Raw genomic sequence first — 17,491 nt, forward strand, 5'->3', positions numbered from 1 at the left:
TGTCCAAAGCCAGACATCGCTAAAAGTAAAAAAAAAAAAGACCGTCTAGTTTTACCAATGAGTTACGGTTTTTGTGTCGATAAAACTTTTCAATGTTGAAGTTTACTGACGTCCAGCTGAGTGCATCGGTAAAAAGTACATGTATTGATCTAGTTTTTACTGATGTGTGACTTTCTCCACGTTGTTGAAACGTATCTCCATTGCAACATTACGGACACGAGCATCACGTCTCGGTAAAACTCTACTTTGATTGATGTGTTGACTATAAACATTGCTAATATTTTTTTCACCGACAGGACTCGGACGTCGGTAATGTTCACCATAGTAACATTACCGATGTTTTTAAGTGGTGTTTTTACCGACGTGTTTCACACGTTAGTAAAAGTTTTCCCAACTTATTACCTCCGCCCGAACTCTTTTTTTTTTCTTCTTCTTGTCTCTTTTCTTTTCTCTTCCTTCTTCCTCCCACCGGCGATTTTCCAGCGAGCTCTTCTTCTTCATCGTGTTTTTGGACTGCTTGAAACTTGAAAAGGTTGGTTCCTCAATCTCCTCACTCATTTTTTTTAATTCTATATGATTTGAAGTTAAAACATGATTGTAAGGTGTATATCTGATTTTTTTTGTGAGATCTCGCCATTTTCCAATAGTATTAAGTCATGAAACTTTGTAAAAATGTTTGTTAACCTTAGTGCCTTCAATTTGATATATGAATTGTATAGAATCTCCAAACAATCACAAAACCCTCAATTATGGATGGATTTTGGCATCAAATTTGGACCATGTCTAATTCAAGTGCATATATACTTATTTGTAGAATATTAGTTTGATTGGTTGTCATTTGAATTGTTTTATTGAATGTTTCCAGTCCCTAGCCTTCATAGCCACCCACCAAGTGTTTAATGAATTGTTTGAACAAGTGAAAAGTTATATTTTTCTTGAACCGCTTAGATTCTAGCATCACTTAGGAATTATGTAGCATATACATAGCCGTATGATGCAATGAATCTTTTTTTAATGATATTTGAGTTAGGGATAAGATTATATTTATATTGCATATATGTTAAAGACGTTGTTCGAAAGATGGAGGATGATCTAAATAAAATGTTTAGTTATTTGTTTGAAAGATTGCATGACGAGCTATGTGACGAGTATTCATTTGCATGAATAAAAAACAAAATGGTTGAAATTTAGTATTAACAATATGGGGAGTTGATTATATTGAAGTTGGTTGCACAAGCTTATTAAAAGATACATAATCGAACTTGGATTACGAAAGGAATAGATAATTTGGAATATGCAACTGGTGTAACACAATTTTTGCACTATGCTATCGCACATAATACGATGATGAATGGAAGAATGAAATGTCCTTGTGTAAGATGCAATAATGTGCTCACTCATGCTACTAAAGTTGTTCATCATATGTAATGGTTTTGCACAAACATATCTTTGTTAGGAATACCATGGAAAAAGAAGAAGTTCACATGACTGTACATCAAAAACATTTGTAGAAAACATTCAAAGGTTGTTATCAGACTTGTTCCATATACAACCAGATGTATCATCTTCTCAAATGACAAACAATACAGAAGATGGTCAACGATTATTATGAAAGATTGATTAAAATCATTACCGATGCATGTCTTTGTTGCACTGACATTTTTTGGCCATCGGTAATGCTTAAATCTTTTGTAATGTCAAACCATTATTCAAGTAAAAGGTAAGACTGCAAATGGTTTTGGCGATAGTGGGCATTGATGAGAGAGAAGCTCTTATTAGGGCTTGGTTTGGAGAAGGCGTTATCAAGTGGGGAACCCTCAGCCATCACTGTGGGGATGGAGGTGACGATGGATCTTGATGATTGAGGAGCTTCCAAAGTTGGGGATGCTAGATAGTGATATAGAGATAGAGCATGGATTCTTTGATTGCTCCTTGTGGCGCAACATGAAGGAAAGATCACATAGAAAGAGGAAACAATGAGGATCTTAATCGCAGTGGTCGAGTATATGCATTGGGTGTGCAGGCCAATCCCTACAATGGTGGTTTTAAAGGTTGGCTAGGGTTGTCATTGGTGGATGTAAGTCAGAGATTGAAGGATGCATAGAGGCTCGTGTTGAGAAGGATGGAAATCGACCAAGGTGGTGATCCCTATTAAAGCATATCAGAATGTGGAGAAACACTTTTGATTTACAGCAGTGGTGGGATTCTATGAAAGCAAATCAAATATTGGCATGGATTACCAGTTTATTTTTCAATCCTTATGAAAGCTTTGGACAAATGTTGGTTGCTCAAAATTTTCAATTATAGGAAATGTAAGATTTCTAATGAGGGTAGGCTCGAAGGAGAAACTATTAGAGGTCTTCAAGTATAGAAAGTGGGTGGTTAGATAATGATTTCTTAGAGCCAATTGATAAAAGTCATGGACTGATCTATGTATAGATGATGAAGAGTTAGATAAGGATAGTGCAACAGGTCCAGATGGGTTCCCTAATGATTTCTTCTAAGAGTGTTGGAAGATTGTGAAGACTAACTTGTGGAAGTACTGCAAGGCTTCTTTGTTAAGGAGAAAATTGTCGAAAGTGCTAATGAAATATGAGTTATCTCATTCCTAAGAAAGACATGCTAAGACAGTGGAAGAGTATGGATCCATTTCCTTATGCAATTCTATTTATAAGATCATTGTGCACAAGTTGCATGGTGTCATGAGTCAGATCATCCGTTTAAACCAGCTTTCTCAAAAGGGAGACATATTCATGACAATATAATGTGGGTTGATGAGGTTGTAACCTCTAAAGAATTCTGGAACAAATGATGATGCTATCTCAAACTCAATATTATGAAAGCTTATGATAAAAATTTTTGGGTTTTCTTATGCGACAACATGTTGATCTTGGGGTTTCATCCCAGATGAATTGAAAAAGTTGTGAAGTGTGTAAATTTTTATGAGGTACTTGTCAATGATAGGAGAGAAGTTTAAGGGATAAAGAGGATAGCATCAAGAAGACCTTTTATCATCATATCTATTTCTCATAGTAGTGAAAATGTTTGATAGATGTCCCTTGAAAGAAGCAATGAAAAAAATATTTTCGTCCCCAGGATTAGAAGAGTGAAACAAAGTGGTTGTGTCATGATATTCATAGATGATGTGATTATGATGGTTAAAAACTCGAAGAGAATCTTTCTCACGATTGCAGGAATTTGAAAGGTTTGCTGGTATAAAGGTCAATAAGTATAAATATGAGGTGTTTGTTAGGAATTTCATCGATTGCTCACTAGGGAGTTGCAGAATCTTGTGCAATGGTCTCTTGGGGATCTTTCTTCTGAATATCTTTGTGTGCCTCTATTTATAGGGAATCTCACTGGAGAGTTATGTCTACTGCTCCTCACTAAGGTTGAAAACCATTTGCCTAGCTGGAAAGCTCGAGTGTTGTCTTATGCAAGTCCCCATTGTTTAATTCATTATGCTTTAATAACCTTACCTTATAATTGGATGTTGGTCTTTAGATAGCTTAAGGTGGTTACGAAATGAATTGAGCAAACTTGTAAAAAAAATTTGTGAAACGAGAAAGGTGGTTGAAGACATATGCACTTCTTAAATGGGAGACTGTCTTCCTATTGAAGAAATGGGAGTTAGAATAAAAATGTTGGAGGATATGAACAGTGTTTCTAGCTGGTAGCCGCAGTCGATTATTGACTAGTAAGGTTCATTGAGCTAGTATTTTAAAGATAACTATATGCACATGCACAACCTTTGGACATTAAAGCCCCCAAACCACTCTTGGGGTTGAAAAAGCCTGTGCCAACATTGGAGTTGGATTCAACATAAAGTTGGAGAGTAAAAAAGCTGATCAGATCAAATTTTGATCTGATCATTAGCAGGGGCAAGTCCCTTTTCATACAGTTAATGGGCATGACTATGAGATATTTATAATGATTTGAAGAATAACATAAAAGAGCAGATTTGTGTAGATAATGAGAGGAGTTCTTCTGATATTGTGAGGCAAGTTGAACTGTCTCTCGCTAACATCATTCTAAGTGCTTTGGAAGATTCATTGGTGTGGAGTGGTGGTGATAGGGAGAGCTTCAAAGCCAGTGAGATTCTAAAGAAGTGTAGGGCGTAAGGCAATAAAGAGTAGTAGCAAAAGAAGTTGTAGAATAACCAAATTCTTGCTAAGAGTTGTTGGCATTCTTACATAACATGTGAGGGTAAACTTCATACACTTGACAAACTAAAAAAGTGTGGGATTCGACTTGCTAATTGTTGTGTTGTATCGCAGTGTAGAAGAGTCAAAGAGTTGTTGGCATTCTTACATAACATGTGAGGGTAGACGTCATACACTTGACAAACTAAAAAAGTGTGGGATTCGACTTGCTAATTGTTGTGTTGTATCGCAGTGTAGAAGAGTCAAATGTTCTTATTTTGATTAAATGCAGCTTAACAAAGGAGGTATGAAACTATGTTGTTTTTAAGTTTGGTAGGTTCAAGTACCATCAAGGCAAGATTATTTGCGAATTAAGAGATTGTTGCAAGTGAAGATCAAAGGGAATTGGAGGGACCAATATTGGAGGATGTCCTTTTTGTTTTTCTGCTTAGACCTATGGAGGTTTAAGAATAAAAGTATTCATGATAATGCAGAAGCCTCGGTGATTCGAATCAATTGGGATAACTGGATGGGTTCACCTTAGTAAAGTGGCCATCAGACGTGGAGATCAATTTGAGAATATGGATTGAAACTAGGTTGTAAAGATAACGTATAAGATGGTAGAAAATTCCTGGTTGATAAACATGGTGAGTGCGAAAATCAGGCCTGGGCCGAAAATTACAGTCATAAGCTATCTTGGTAATGGACAGCTTGGTTGTGTGTTGATACTTACATAACAAGGCAGGACTCAAGAAGGAAAAATGGATGTTTTGTGGAGAAGAATGTGTTGTCATTTCACCTAGTAGAGATTGGATCAGAAGGATTTGCTACTTTTGGAAGGGCAAAGGCTGAATGAAGATTGGAGCAGATGTATTGATCACATTGAGTCCAAAATATCAGTGGACCAGGTGATGCAATCGTTGAGATGGGCAAGACTTATTATGGATCACTCCCATGAAAATCATGAATACTTTGATGACTTGAGTATGTAATCATCATTGCCTATAGGCTTTGGGAATCTGCATTGTTTTCTAAAGCTTGGGCCAATCCTTCAGTGCTAATTCCTAAGGTCCTCTTCATACCTTCCTTTTGTATACATGCATTTTGTGGGAATAAAGGCAGGGGGGCAATCCCCCAAGCAAGCTCTTTACTTCAACTAAAAGGTAAGATTGCTTGCTTATAGATGGTGAACAGTCCAGTTTGTCCCTCAATTTAATGACCTTTGCTTTCAAAGCTTGGATTTGTGTAAAGCTACACATAAACCTAAAAGAAGAAGACCAAAATAAAAATTCAGTAATGAAGTAGGACAACCATAGAACTTCTTTCTTTTCCAGAGCACCAAAGTCCCAACATGAGATGTTTCTTGTCCTAAGCATTAAATGCTTATCTATTGCATAATTTTTTAAACACCAAGAAAGAAAGTCTAATGTGCAAAAATCTCTAATAAAGTGGGTTAATGGTGAACCAATTTTTCTGTTAGTGGCAAAATGTGTAATTAATGTTCTGCCTTTATCAGTTTGTAAACATTAATTGTTGACTTCTAAAATAATTTCTGTAATCACTATATTTTTCTTCTATTAGGTTTTGTTGGGTTTTTATAGGAAAATAACTCTTAAGAGCTTTCCCCATGTGTATGTGTGTGTGTTTGGCAAAAAACTGACTTTTTAAATTCTTGTTAAAAATAGTTTAAACAAAATATGAACATTCTATTATAAAAATATGTTTATAAACCGTAATTTAATATAAAACATGTATTAAATCTCAATTTAATTAGATATTATGAAAATTATTCATTTTTCTACTATTAAAGTTTTGATATTATAAAAATTTATTATTATTTTTGTTATTATAAGAACACTATTAAATTCAAAATTAGTTAATTTATATATGTTTTTAATCAAGACATTGTTGAGAAAGCAAAAAATCATTTTGAAAAAACAGGTTGATTTCTATATTGATATGATAAGTTAAAATCGAATGTGTAATCTCATTCAAATCAATGGCCTATTTGAATCCCATCATCGTTTGATAGTTATATATATATATATATATATATATAGCTCTTTTTTATTTGTCTTTACCAAAAACATCACATCAAGTGCATTAGCCACTTCTTTTCAAGACATTCAACCGTCACTTTTTAGCTTTTAGCAATGAACAATAAAAAATTCTCTAGGCAACGAAAGCAGCTGGCAGATATATATATATATATATATATATATGCTGCTGCTGTGTGTGTTGTGTATGTGTGCGACGTGGGTCTCACCTTTGAGGTACAATGGAAAAATAAAAAGTTCGTACCTCTTTATATATTTCTTTTCAGAAATGTGGAAAAGGTATGGTGGAGATGCGAAGCCTGCCTCCGAAACTTTCTTTCGACGTGAATCCCAGCTTAACGTGAAAGGAGTCATTACTGAGCGCTCGCCGGTCGGATCACGTAAAAGTAAGAAACAGAGGAGCTATTTGTGACTGATGGATGGTTGCGATGCTGTCAACATTGACAGCAAACAGCAAACAGCAACCGCTGATAGTTACCGCTGATGATCGTTGCAATAGACAGTTTCTAAAAAAGAAACAAAGCTCGGGTCTATGTTATCAGATAAGCAGTGTTCCCGTCCGTTCATCTCATAAACAACCGATCATATAAGATCATCCAAGGGTAGAGACTTACCACGCGAGCAGGGTCACAATTCCCTGGATTCGCCTCATCCCCATGTCCAAAAAATCTCAAATCTCCGGGCAAAAGGGGTTGAATATTTTCCTTTTAAGGCCTAGGCCAATATTTTGGCCTTGATTAGAAAATTTTCTTAACCACACCACTTCGATGGTGATCTTTGGTTTTCCTTTTTTGTTTTTTTGTACATGAGAAGTGTTTGATCACTAGTTGGAGTTAAAACAAGTGATTCATTTGCTTAGTTAGAGGTAAGACTTGAATTCCTCTGTTTGAAGAACCTCAACAGCTGAATAATTACAGTGCGTATTTTCTGCAGTAGGTAAAACTCGAGTTGAGATGCTATAAGGCGTAATTGTCAGATATTTGTTGGCGAAACTTGAGGTCGTTCAAGAAAGCCAAAAAGTTTCTTAGAGCCTGAGACAGAGGGGGAGCCTTTCCCTCTTTTAAGTGAAATTTCTGTACCAACCCATTTACACTGCCTTTGGAAATGCTTGACAGGAGGTAGCCATGATAAAGAAGAGGGTCCTTCCCTGTTTCTCCCTCTACAAATTCCAAGGACACCCATGAAGAACCAAGATTACCCACGGCGGTGAAAGGTGAGAACCAGCAAGGGATGCGTGTTATGGGGGAACCTTTTTCTTGCCTCATACTGATTCCATCAGGACTGGTCATCCAAGGTGCCAGTCTTATTCCGGCTTCTGTCAAGATCCCATGGAGAGGCAGTCTCTTTTCGGGTGGCTATTTCAGGCAGAGGGCCTCTCAGAGGCACAGAGTACGTACTCCCGGTGCGATATCTCCTCGATTTTCCCTTGGTGTGTTTGGCGTCTCCTTGGACAGCGCTGTGGTTCGGGACACAGCTGCTACGAGCCTTGTGCTGGCAGGGGCTTACTCTCTGGTTCTATGTTTCGATTCTCTCACGGAGAAAGGGCTCATTGAACAGGTACCACCATCACCATGGTTTCCTCATGTCCTCTTCTCTTCTACGTCTTCTTCATCTTCATCTTCTTTAGTCTTTCATTTAGTCTTTTTGGCCTTCTTTTCTGGATGGCATTTGAGAAAGAGAGCCCAATGAATATTCTGCCACATTGATTTGGGAGGCATTGTTTTTAGAATCTTACGTACCATTTTGTCGATGCCAATTATATCTGGCATGACGCGAGAAATTACTTGAATTTTGGGTTTTTTTCTGCATAATTTGAGTGGGCAATACGGGATACAGAGGAAAATTATGTCAATCCTTTAATATTAGGTTCGAGATTTATTAGAGTCTCAGACTATTACTAGTACAGTAGTAGAAAAGAAGACTGCAGTCTATTGATCTTCATTAATTATTATTGGCAATTTCAGTAGATCATCCCACCGAAGGAATCCTTTTCTCCGGTGAGTCGATACTTACGCCACATACATGTCAGAGAGCCTTGGCATTAAAAAAAGCCATCCAGCATCAATGGTCTAAGCAAAGTTTGAATATTTTTATTTTTTCTCTTTTCCTCTTACCGTGGAAGTAATATACTGTTTAACATAGGCCGGTTTGAGACATATACCGGCACTGGTTCAAAACTTTTATCCAATCGAATGCCTTTCTCGTGCTCCTAGGTCAGGTAAGTTTCCCTGGCGTGGAGTTTCTTGTTTTAGGTTTTTTCTTCCTTTCTTTCTTCTGAATTTGAAATCTTTGGTATAGATGGATATCTTGGGAGGTATGGATATTATATTCCTGGGATTGGTTGCCTGGGCATAAGACAGAAAATGGGTACCTTTCTTCTGGTCCCTGCTTCGTCATAAATTGCACGACCACGACGTTTTATGTGGAAAGCCTTGCTCAAAATGCAAGGACCGATGGGCGACTGGGTTGTCCTTGTATCTCGTAATTTGTAGACTTGCCACTTAAACGTGAATCGGATCCAACCGCTTCCATCTGCACCTGATGCTGCGGGCCCCTACCATCCATGTGCATAGAAGCATCTAGAGCGTTGTGTCTGTGTAGAAATAGCAAATGATGTGGAATTGCTATGCAAGCAGCAGGACTTGGCCTATATATATATATATGTGTGTGTGTGTGTAGTTAGATAAAATCAATTTTACGTACGACAACCTGTATGCTCTTTAATGGAAAGGAGGAGAGTTCATGTAATATTCTGCCATAACAGGGTTCTCATCATTCATAAAAGAATATGTAGGGTTGTAGACTTACCATGACAAAATAATCCCCAACAAAAAAAAAAAAAAGAAGGGTAAAAGTTTTCACTCTTCACATTTGGCACAAGCTCATGGAGTATATTTCAAACATTAATATCAAAAGAGTGATTGCCATGTTATGTCACATGGAAGGGCTCCACACCTATCTCAACACAGATGTGATATGTAGAAACAGATGTGATATGTAGAATCATAGATAGGTCAAAATCTGCTCCACCTTGGCATATAGGTCTCTCCACCTCATTGAATCCTGAATTGCCGATTGGTTGAGATGATACCAACTTCTCCTGCATTTGGTACTGTCATCTCCCTCTGAACATGTCCAGTCAGATTGTTGGTTTATACTTCCCAATGTGATGTTTGACATTCTTTACAGCAATCATACTCTGCCACTCAACTTCAGAATCATACAACTAAAGTCTCAGTTACAAGACCTAAAGAGGGGGGACTAAGTTGATCAATGAATATGTCCTACGACAACCATTTCATTGGACAGGCACAAATTCTCAAAGGTCTGCCAGGTGAATATTTAAGGTGTTGGCGACCTATATCATTGGGTGAGTGCATAGCCTTATTCTCATATAAGAAGCCCATATTTTTTATGTTGGTGATCCGTTAGTAGTGACTGTCCTCACCCTCTGTTAACATGACTGCCAAGGTTAACCTAACTAATTACTTGGAATTCTTACAGCCATGGTAGAGGCTGAAATTATCAAAGCAGGTACCAATGCCTATGAGGCTGAAATTTGCCGCACTCTAATCAAGGGGGAGATCAGATTAGGGTTGTTTGGAAAATATGTGAAAAGAATGGTAATTCATTAAAGACATATTACCATTTTACAGTTTCTAGTAAACAAGGAGTCATCAATCCCAAAATCAGCACTGCAAGCCTATGATTGTGCTCTATATGTGCCTTCTCTTACTCATAATGATGGCAATGGGTGTCCAAATACTGGATCTAGTCATCACATGAACAATGACATCAACAATCTCGCAACTCACTCTAAATATTTGGCACATGATAGTGAAAATTGGTGATGAGACATGTTTAAATATTCTTCCTTGTTGGCTGTCCTAAATTTTGCTAAGGATCTAGTTTTAAAAGAAATTCTGCATGTTCAAAGAATTACACCCACCTTATTGTTGTGTCAACTTGTCAAGGATCAGGCGACAGGGAAAGTCATTGTGAAATGAACAAGGAAGCTGGGTTCTGCAAAATAAAACTATCAAAGGATACTAAGGAGGTAATTCTTTTGGAAAAAAAGCATCAGCAGATCAATGAAGTAGGAGATTTAAACACTCGATGCTGCAAGTAGTTTATTATAGTTATTCTTGATTTCCAATGATGTGAAGTGTCAAGCTTGTCAACTGGGCAAGAGTCACAACCTTCCTTTTGGTTTGTCTAAAAGTATTTGCAAGGCTCCTTTTGAAATCGTATGTTCATTTGTTTTCAGGATCAGCCCACTTATTATGGTGTTGTCCTTTATGGATATTCTAAGCTCTTATGGCTGTAGTTCTTAAAGCTCAAATGGGATGCATACAAGTTTTTTAATGATAAACCCATGCTGAAAATTCTACAAGCCACAAAATAGAAAATTTCCACTCAGATCGGGGAGTTGAATTTCAAGCCGTGTTGACATACCTTGTGGATGTGGAATAGGTGTCCACACAATCATGAACAGAATTGTACTGTTGAATGCCGTCAAAGGCAAATTGTGGGTACTGGTCTTAACTCTTAAGTTGATGGCACATTCAGGAGTTCCCACTCATTTTTGGCATCTTGCTTTTAATGCAGCAGTACACCTCTTGAGTTGAACTCCTAACTAAATTATTGACAAAATGATGCCCTTGGAGAAGTGTTTTAAAAGTAAACCAGATTACTTCTTCATGAATGTTTTCTGGTGTTCATGCTTTTGCTGCTTGAGAATTTGCAAAGAACATAAGCTGGATATTAAATCCCAACTCTTTATCTTTCTTGGATTTGCTCATGCATATCATGGTTACTATTAGATGGACTTGATATGAAGAGCTCCTAGACAGGTGGAGCTCCGACTAATGTTCTCGCAGAAATAATATGGTTAATATATCCATATCCTCTTTTGGACTTGCGATTCACACACCTCCTCCTGTTTGAAATGCCAATATTGGAGCAGTTCATTTGGCAGACTGTTTAGCTTATCATAATTGTTAGAAACATATAGAAATTGATTTGCATATTACCATGGAAAATTTATACAGAAAGGAATTAATTATTCAGTATATTTCTTCAGGATCTGACAGCAGACATTTTTGCCAAAGCTTTCCTACTCGTTTTGCTTCTTTTAAGCAAGCTGAACATCTATTCTCAAACGCTGAACTCAAGGGAGCATGTTAAGGTTGTCCATATCATGAAGAAGATTTCAACAAAGAAAGCAGTGAAGATCTCGTTGAATCAACCATAATTGGTTATTAAAAGGAAGGAAGCTGTTATCCTTGCAAGACAGATTACACAAATAAGGAAAAGACACAAAGCAGCAAGAAATCATGAAAAAACAATGGATAAGCGTGACACAGGAATGATTATCAACAAACTCAGTAAGGCAAGGAAATGTCAACATCCATATATAAGAGGAAGGGTTTAGAATAGAGAGAGAATCTGAGGAAGGAGCTTACATGCCAAACATGTTCTAGGAAACCTGAAAAATATTGTAAACATCACTAACCTGTATCATCCATTAAAATGATGAATAAGAGATGGGGAGATATTTGAGTGTCAAAATTAATTGTGGATGCTATACTAGAGTGTACCATGTAAATTAGTCTAATGTTGCCTTCCTTTTTTATTTTTTTATTACAATTAACTAGATTGATGATTTATAAGGGATCATGTTACTTTATTGAAACAGATGAATGTCAAATTATACTTTAAAAACTTAATTTTTCTCTTGCACCTTCTGAGCTATCAATCAAGCTGATCATACAGACGTACAATGATTTCATGCGGTCCTCATTCCTCATATTTACTTAGTTCACACTTCACAAATTTATGAACTCTATCTATATATATATATATATATATATATATATATATATATATATATATATATATGCATGCGTGTGTGTGTGTGTAGGAAAACTGAATGGTGACTTTGGCTATCCATAGTCACTAGGTCTGTTCACGAGACAATTTCGAGCCGAGTTGGGCCGGCTCAAACTCGAGTTCGGCTGGAGCTCTAAAAACTTGAACTCAGCTCGATTAAGCTCAAACCAAGGACTGGTTTGAGACAAGCCAGCATCTCATTAAAAATTTTAGTTTTTAAAGAAAGTGGCTGCAAGGAGACTTGTGCATTGAACGTCACGCCTACTAGTCATGTGCACATCCATTGAACCATCTAACTTGCGTGATAATATTGTAAGACATATTATATATATTATCTTTTTTTTAGCTTAATGAAGTTCAACCAAGCGGAGCCCGCTTAACTCGAGCTCGACGTGTTCGATCGAGTTCATTTCTTAACTCGAACTGACTCGTTTAATAAATGAAGTTAGCTCGAGTCAAGTTTGTAGAGCGAGTTCGAGCCGAGCTGAGTTAGCTCGACACATTGAATGCCCTGAAGAGTCATCCAACTCACTCATGAGAAATGTTCGATCCATCATGATGGACAATTGAGAGAAAAATAAGGAGAAAAAGATGATGGGCATTTTCATCATCTATTGTTAGTTTGCATCTTTTTTTTTTTTTCTCTCAATCATCCATCATGATGGATCAAATAGCCCTCACGAGTGAGTTGGTGACTCCATGTACGTATATATATTATCTATATATAGATGTCGCCCTATGCCAGATAGGATTGTTCAATGAGTCAAACTCGACTCAAAATTGTTTCATAAACTCGACTCATTTAATAAACAAGTCAAGTTCGAGTTAAGAAAATGACTCGATCACGTATATGAGTCAAGCTTGAGTATTAAACAAATCGAGCTCGAGTTAAGAAAATGACTTGATCGCATAAATGAGTCAAGCTCAAGCTAAACGGGCTTGGCTCGGTTAAGCTCAAAAAAGATAATATATATAACATGTCTCATAATATTATCAAAAGAATTAGATAGTTTAAATGGATGTGTTCTTGCTTGCAGCGTGAGGTCCATGGTTCAAGTCTTTGTCTCCTCTTCTTTAAAAACATTAAATTTTTTAATGAATACTCAGCTTGGCTGTAGCCAATCCTCGGCTCGAGTTTAATCAATCCGAGTTCGAGCTTTTGGAACTCGAGCTGAGTTTGAACTAATAAATCTGAACTTGGCTCAAAATCGAGTAGAGTTCGAGTTTGGTTTAAGATACTCGAGCTGGCTCAGCTCGGCTGGTGAAGTGCGCTAGTGCGAGTTGGTTAAAATTTAAATATTTGTTGATAAAAAACAGTTATTAAATATCCATAGTTTATGATGCGGCGATGGTGTATTATGGTTTTAGTGATGATTTATGGTCTTTTTAACAACAAATTTTTAGGGCATGTTTGGATGCATGCCTGAAACAGTGTTTTGGAGCACAAACACTGTTTCGGCTCCAAAACATATTTTCTAGTGTATTTGGCTCATTGGCTGACGCAGAACAGCAGACTGTTTCAGGAAACGAGTTTTCTTGAAAACACCTTTTTTTCTTGCGAATGAAAAAACCTGGTGGTGGACAGGTTTTTCATTTAAGAACCAGTTTTGAGATATATGGACAATGATATATTGGTATAAAATAATTAATAATATTGTCTTACATGAGATTTTGATGCTGGAAGAATGATCTATTTGTCAATTCATTGTTATTTTGATGATGATGCTAGACGACAATGTTTGTTTTACTTTTACCCCATTTCATCGGCTGATTATGCAGCAATATGAGAATGTAGCACATCTTCGATGGTGCTAATGAGCAAGTTGACTGATTTCATCAGCTGACTATGAAAACAACAAAATTGTAACAGACTATTTTTCGGATGAAGTTAGCAGAGGATGGCCTGCCTGAAAACAACAAGCATGTCATCGACGGTGGTAAGTTTTCACATGAACAGGGCCCATGAAGGGAATGGATATTTGAGAAGGAATCCCCAGAGGAGATTTACTGAGCAGTGCCCATGAAGGAAATGGATATTTGGGAAAAACAGACTATTTGATAAAAACAGCAACCTTGCAGTTTAATTAATGAGCTGTAAATTAACTACCATTTTGCTGAAAATTAGCTTCTAAAAATAGCCTCTGAAACCCTTTTGTGTTATCCAGTCAGAAAACAAGTTTCAAGAAATGAAAACCTGGTTTTTATCATGTCATCCACACACAAATCATGTTTCAAAAACTTATTAAAAGAATTGGTTTTCATAAAACCAAGTTTTTACACAAACCATCTTTTAAAAGTGTCATCCAAAGTCCAAACACAACCTTAAATTTTACTCATGTGGCAACCATCTGGTACACAATATATATATATATATGTATATATATATATATATATATATATGTATATAATTTGCCAGCTGGCATATGTGGCTGCATGGATTTTTGTTAAAAGTCCGCAGCTAAAAGCCATTGCAATGGGTGCATTAGCAATGGTTTTTATTTGGCTGTGCTTTTCCAAGGCTCAATTCATCTATTATGATGGTTTTAAGTGACAAATTTAGAAAAATCCATCCAGCCACATAAGGTGGCAGGCAGATTTCAATCTCTCATATATATATATATATGAGAGAGAGAGAGAGGATATTTCAGTCCTTTTGTTGCTAAAAAAAAATCACTACATTGGCATTAGCAATGGTTTATGGTGGTTTTAACAACAATTGATAGTCCTTTTACCACAAATTTTTAAATTTTAGCCATCCAGCCACTATCTAGAATCCAGTAGCACTTCATTTTCCGGTATATATCTTCAACCAATCAATCTTGTTTGATAATACGGTTATAAAGGCTGTAAACTTGAAAAGTATGGTTAGGTGGCTGTCAACTTAGGAAGGTAAAAAGCCAATTTTTTTGAAAAATATCTTACATGTCTCCATTTGTGAGTCACTGATCATGTTGATGGACAGGTCCTGCTGGTACATGCTAGTGTTTATATTTGTCTCTGCTCATATTCTACAAATATTTATTATATATTGTGTTTTCATTTTCTTTATTCTTTCTTGTGTCTGTATGATGCATATAAATATATTTGTGCACTGATAAATTGGGGAAATCTTTGAATTTCTTTATTACAGAAGTTAAGCCGCAAATTGGTTCACATACTATCAGGACTTATTTTCATGACCTCCTGGCCTTTATTCAGGTAAAAGCCATGAATTTTTTTAGCACAGTTTTTTATATACCTTTCTTCCTCCCATGAAAGAGTAAAAAATTGATATGCTAAATCTTGTAATAATCCTGGATTGCCATCTTGAATTTCTGAACTCTTCTGAAAATTTCCATGTTTATAGCTCCTCTACAGAGGCTCGGTTCTTTGCTTCAGTTGTTCCTTTAGCCAATATGTTGAGGCTTCTTTTCTATGGCCTTTCATTAGCGAAAGATGAAAGTCTGGTGAAATCAGTAACGAGGGAAGGCAAACCAGAGTAAGGCTTATAACTGGGATTACTGTCTATTTACACATCATAGTAGTGTTTCAGATTGATGTCTATTTTGCAGCACTTATTAAAGTAATTTGGCAGGGAATTGCTTAGAGGCCCTTTGTATTATGTTCTGGTATTGATGTGCTCAGCCTTGTTTTTTTGGCGTAAATCTCCTGTTGGTGTGATATCATTGACCATGATGTGTGCTGGAGATGGTAATTCGACGTTGGCAACAAATTTTTTCAAAAAATGCTTTCTCCAGATGTATTTATTATGAGCAATTTTCATTTCCAGGTGTTGCTGATATAATGGGCAGAAGGTTTGGCACTCAAAAGCTTCCCTACAATGAACAGAAGAGTTGGGTTGGCAGCATTTCCATGTTCATGTTTGGTTCACTATCTTCTCTAGGGTATGTTTAGTAACATGAAAGGATCTCTCCCTCTCTCTCTCTCTCTCTCTCTCTTTCTCTCTCTCTCGTATGCACAAGCATGCAGGCAAAGCAAACACAGGGGCTTAAACTAGGAATTATATGAAACGGTAATGGTCAAACTGCTTACCGAGTATGACTTCTCTAAGTTTTACAGCTGTGATGTTCGTAGATCTATACAACAATGGAAACATTTTGAAGCAGCATTTCATGTTAAAGCAATTAGAAAGCAAGGACTACATAAATAACAAATTTTGCGGATGGTAGTCTGACTCTATGATTGAAAATATGTGGCCTGGCTGATGGTCATTATTACGCTTATTTTGCCAATCCACTGCTGCTTCATAAAGAGAAATTATTAACGCTTGTTAATACAAGATGCAGAGGCATGCATATGCACGTAGACATGAGCAGTTTGTTCTGCCTTAGCTTCGTAATGAGAAACTAATCCTGACCTTTTGGCTCTATACAAATTTACTAATGTGCTCATATTCATATGCGCTCTCTCTTTTTCTGGGTTGGTTTTCTTAGATGTCCATATCTTGGCTACCTTCTGAGATCTGCTGTAATGTCTCCAGAGATTTCCGTATTCATTTGCATTCGTGTATTTTGCCTTTTGTAGTCAATACTTTTTTTCAACTTGTTGCTGACATCTGATCCCTTTTCCATAGGATGCTTTTCTACTTCCATTCTCTTGGCTATTTTCCTCTGAACTGGCAAAATACAGCAAGTAACGTTGCCCTGGTCTCTTTGATTGCAACAATGGTCGAGTCCCTTCCCATAGCAAAGGCGATTGATGATAACATCTCTGTGCCCTTGATAAGCATGCTTCTGGCCATGCTTTTGTTTGAGCATCAACCTCATTGAGCTGTTACAGTTGACTTCAATAGAATTTTATAAGTTGACAGAGAAACTTACTCGACCGGTTGAGCATTCCTTATTGAAAAAGAACCAGGAATTTACCCTCTTATACTCAAGTAATAACACAGTAGCGCAGGGAGAAAAATGTGCTTCAGACTAGGAAATGGAGAAGCCTCTGGCTATATTGCACATTATTGCATCGTTGGTCATATGCACGATTTGTCATTGTATCTTTGGACTGTGGAGGGGCAGATTCCTATTGTGTATTCTGTGATCTTTCTAAGAACCACATCAAGTATGCTGGTTGTAATTTTACCATGGAAATCTTTTGGCAGTTGAAAATTATGGGAAGATGAGAATTCAGCTGTTGCTTTTGGCACTTTAGCACATAGATATTCTTTTATTTCAATTTGTTCAAAAAAAAAAAAAGGTTTTACTGGGGGGCATGTTTGTTTCACTTCAGGTCCAAGCAAAAAATATTTGGCTCCATTGTTGTTTCTTTCGTTGTTTTTTCTGTGAGCGTCTTGTAGATTTTTTCCTAATCAGTCATCAACACTAAGTTTTAGTGTTTCATGAACTACTTTAAATTTTGAGGTAGATTTATGAAAATATTGGTAGTGTATTCTAACCATGAAAT

General features: G+C 36.8%; 1 protein-coding gene across 1 annotated transcript; it reads left to right on the forward strand.

Moving 5' to 3' along the window:
• The first annotated feature begins 7,182 nt into the window (after positions 1 to 7,182).
• LOC116256160 (probable phytol kinase, chloroplastic) lies at positions 7,183 to 17,217 on the forward strand. Its single transcript, XM_031632405.2, has 6 exons — positions 7,183 to 7,756; positions 15,222 to 15,289; positions 15,438 to 15,569; positions 15,666 to 15,781; positions 15,861 to 15,975; positions 16,665 to 17,217. The coding sequence occupies exons 1-6, from the start codon at positions 7,430 to 7,432 to the stop codon at positions 16,858 to 16,860; spliced, it is 954 nt and encodes a 317-aa protein (XP_031488265.1). The 5' UTR covers positions 7,183 to 7,429; the 3' UTR covers positions 16,861 to 17,217.
• The last annotated feature ends 274 nt before the right edge of the window (positions 17,218 to 17,491 follow it).

This window comes from Nymphaea colorata, chromosome 6 (assembly GCF_008831285.2).
Source record: "Nymphaea colorata isolate Beijing-Zhang1983 chromosome 6, ASM883128v2, whole genome shotgun sequence".
NCBI classification, from domain to species: Eukaryota; Viridiplantae; Streptophyta; class Magnoliopsida; order Nymphaeales; family Nymphaeaceae; genus Nymphaea; species Nymphaea colorata.

What these genes read in the sequence shown, in the direction of transcription:
- LOC116256160 (XM_031632405.2), top strand. Translation starts at nt 7,430, where the DNA reads ATGCGTGTTATGGGGGAACCTTTTTCTTGCCTCATACTGATTCCATCA. An exon ending in AGAAAGGGCTCATTGAACAG is followed by an intron (nt 7,757 to 15,221) that starts GTACCACCATCA and finishes TCTTTATTACAG; the next exon opens with AAGTTAAGCCGCAAATTGGT. An exon ending in ACGAGGGAAGGCAAACCAGA is followed by an intron (nt 15,570 to 15,665) that starts GTAAGGCTTATA and finishes GTAATTTGGCAG; the next exon opens with GGAATTGCTTAGAGGCCCTT.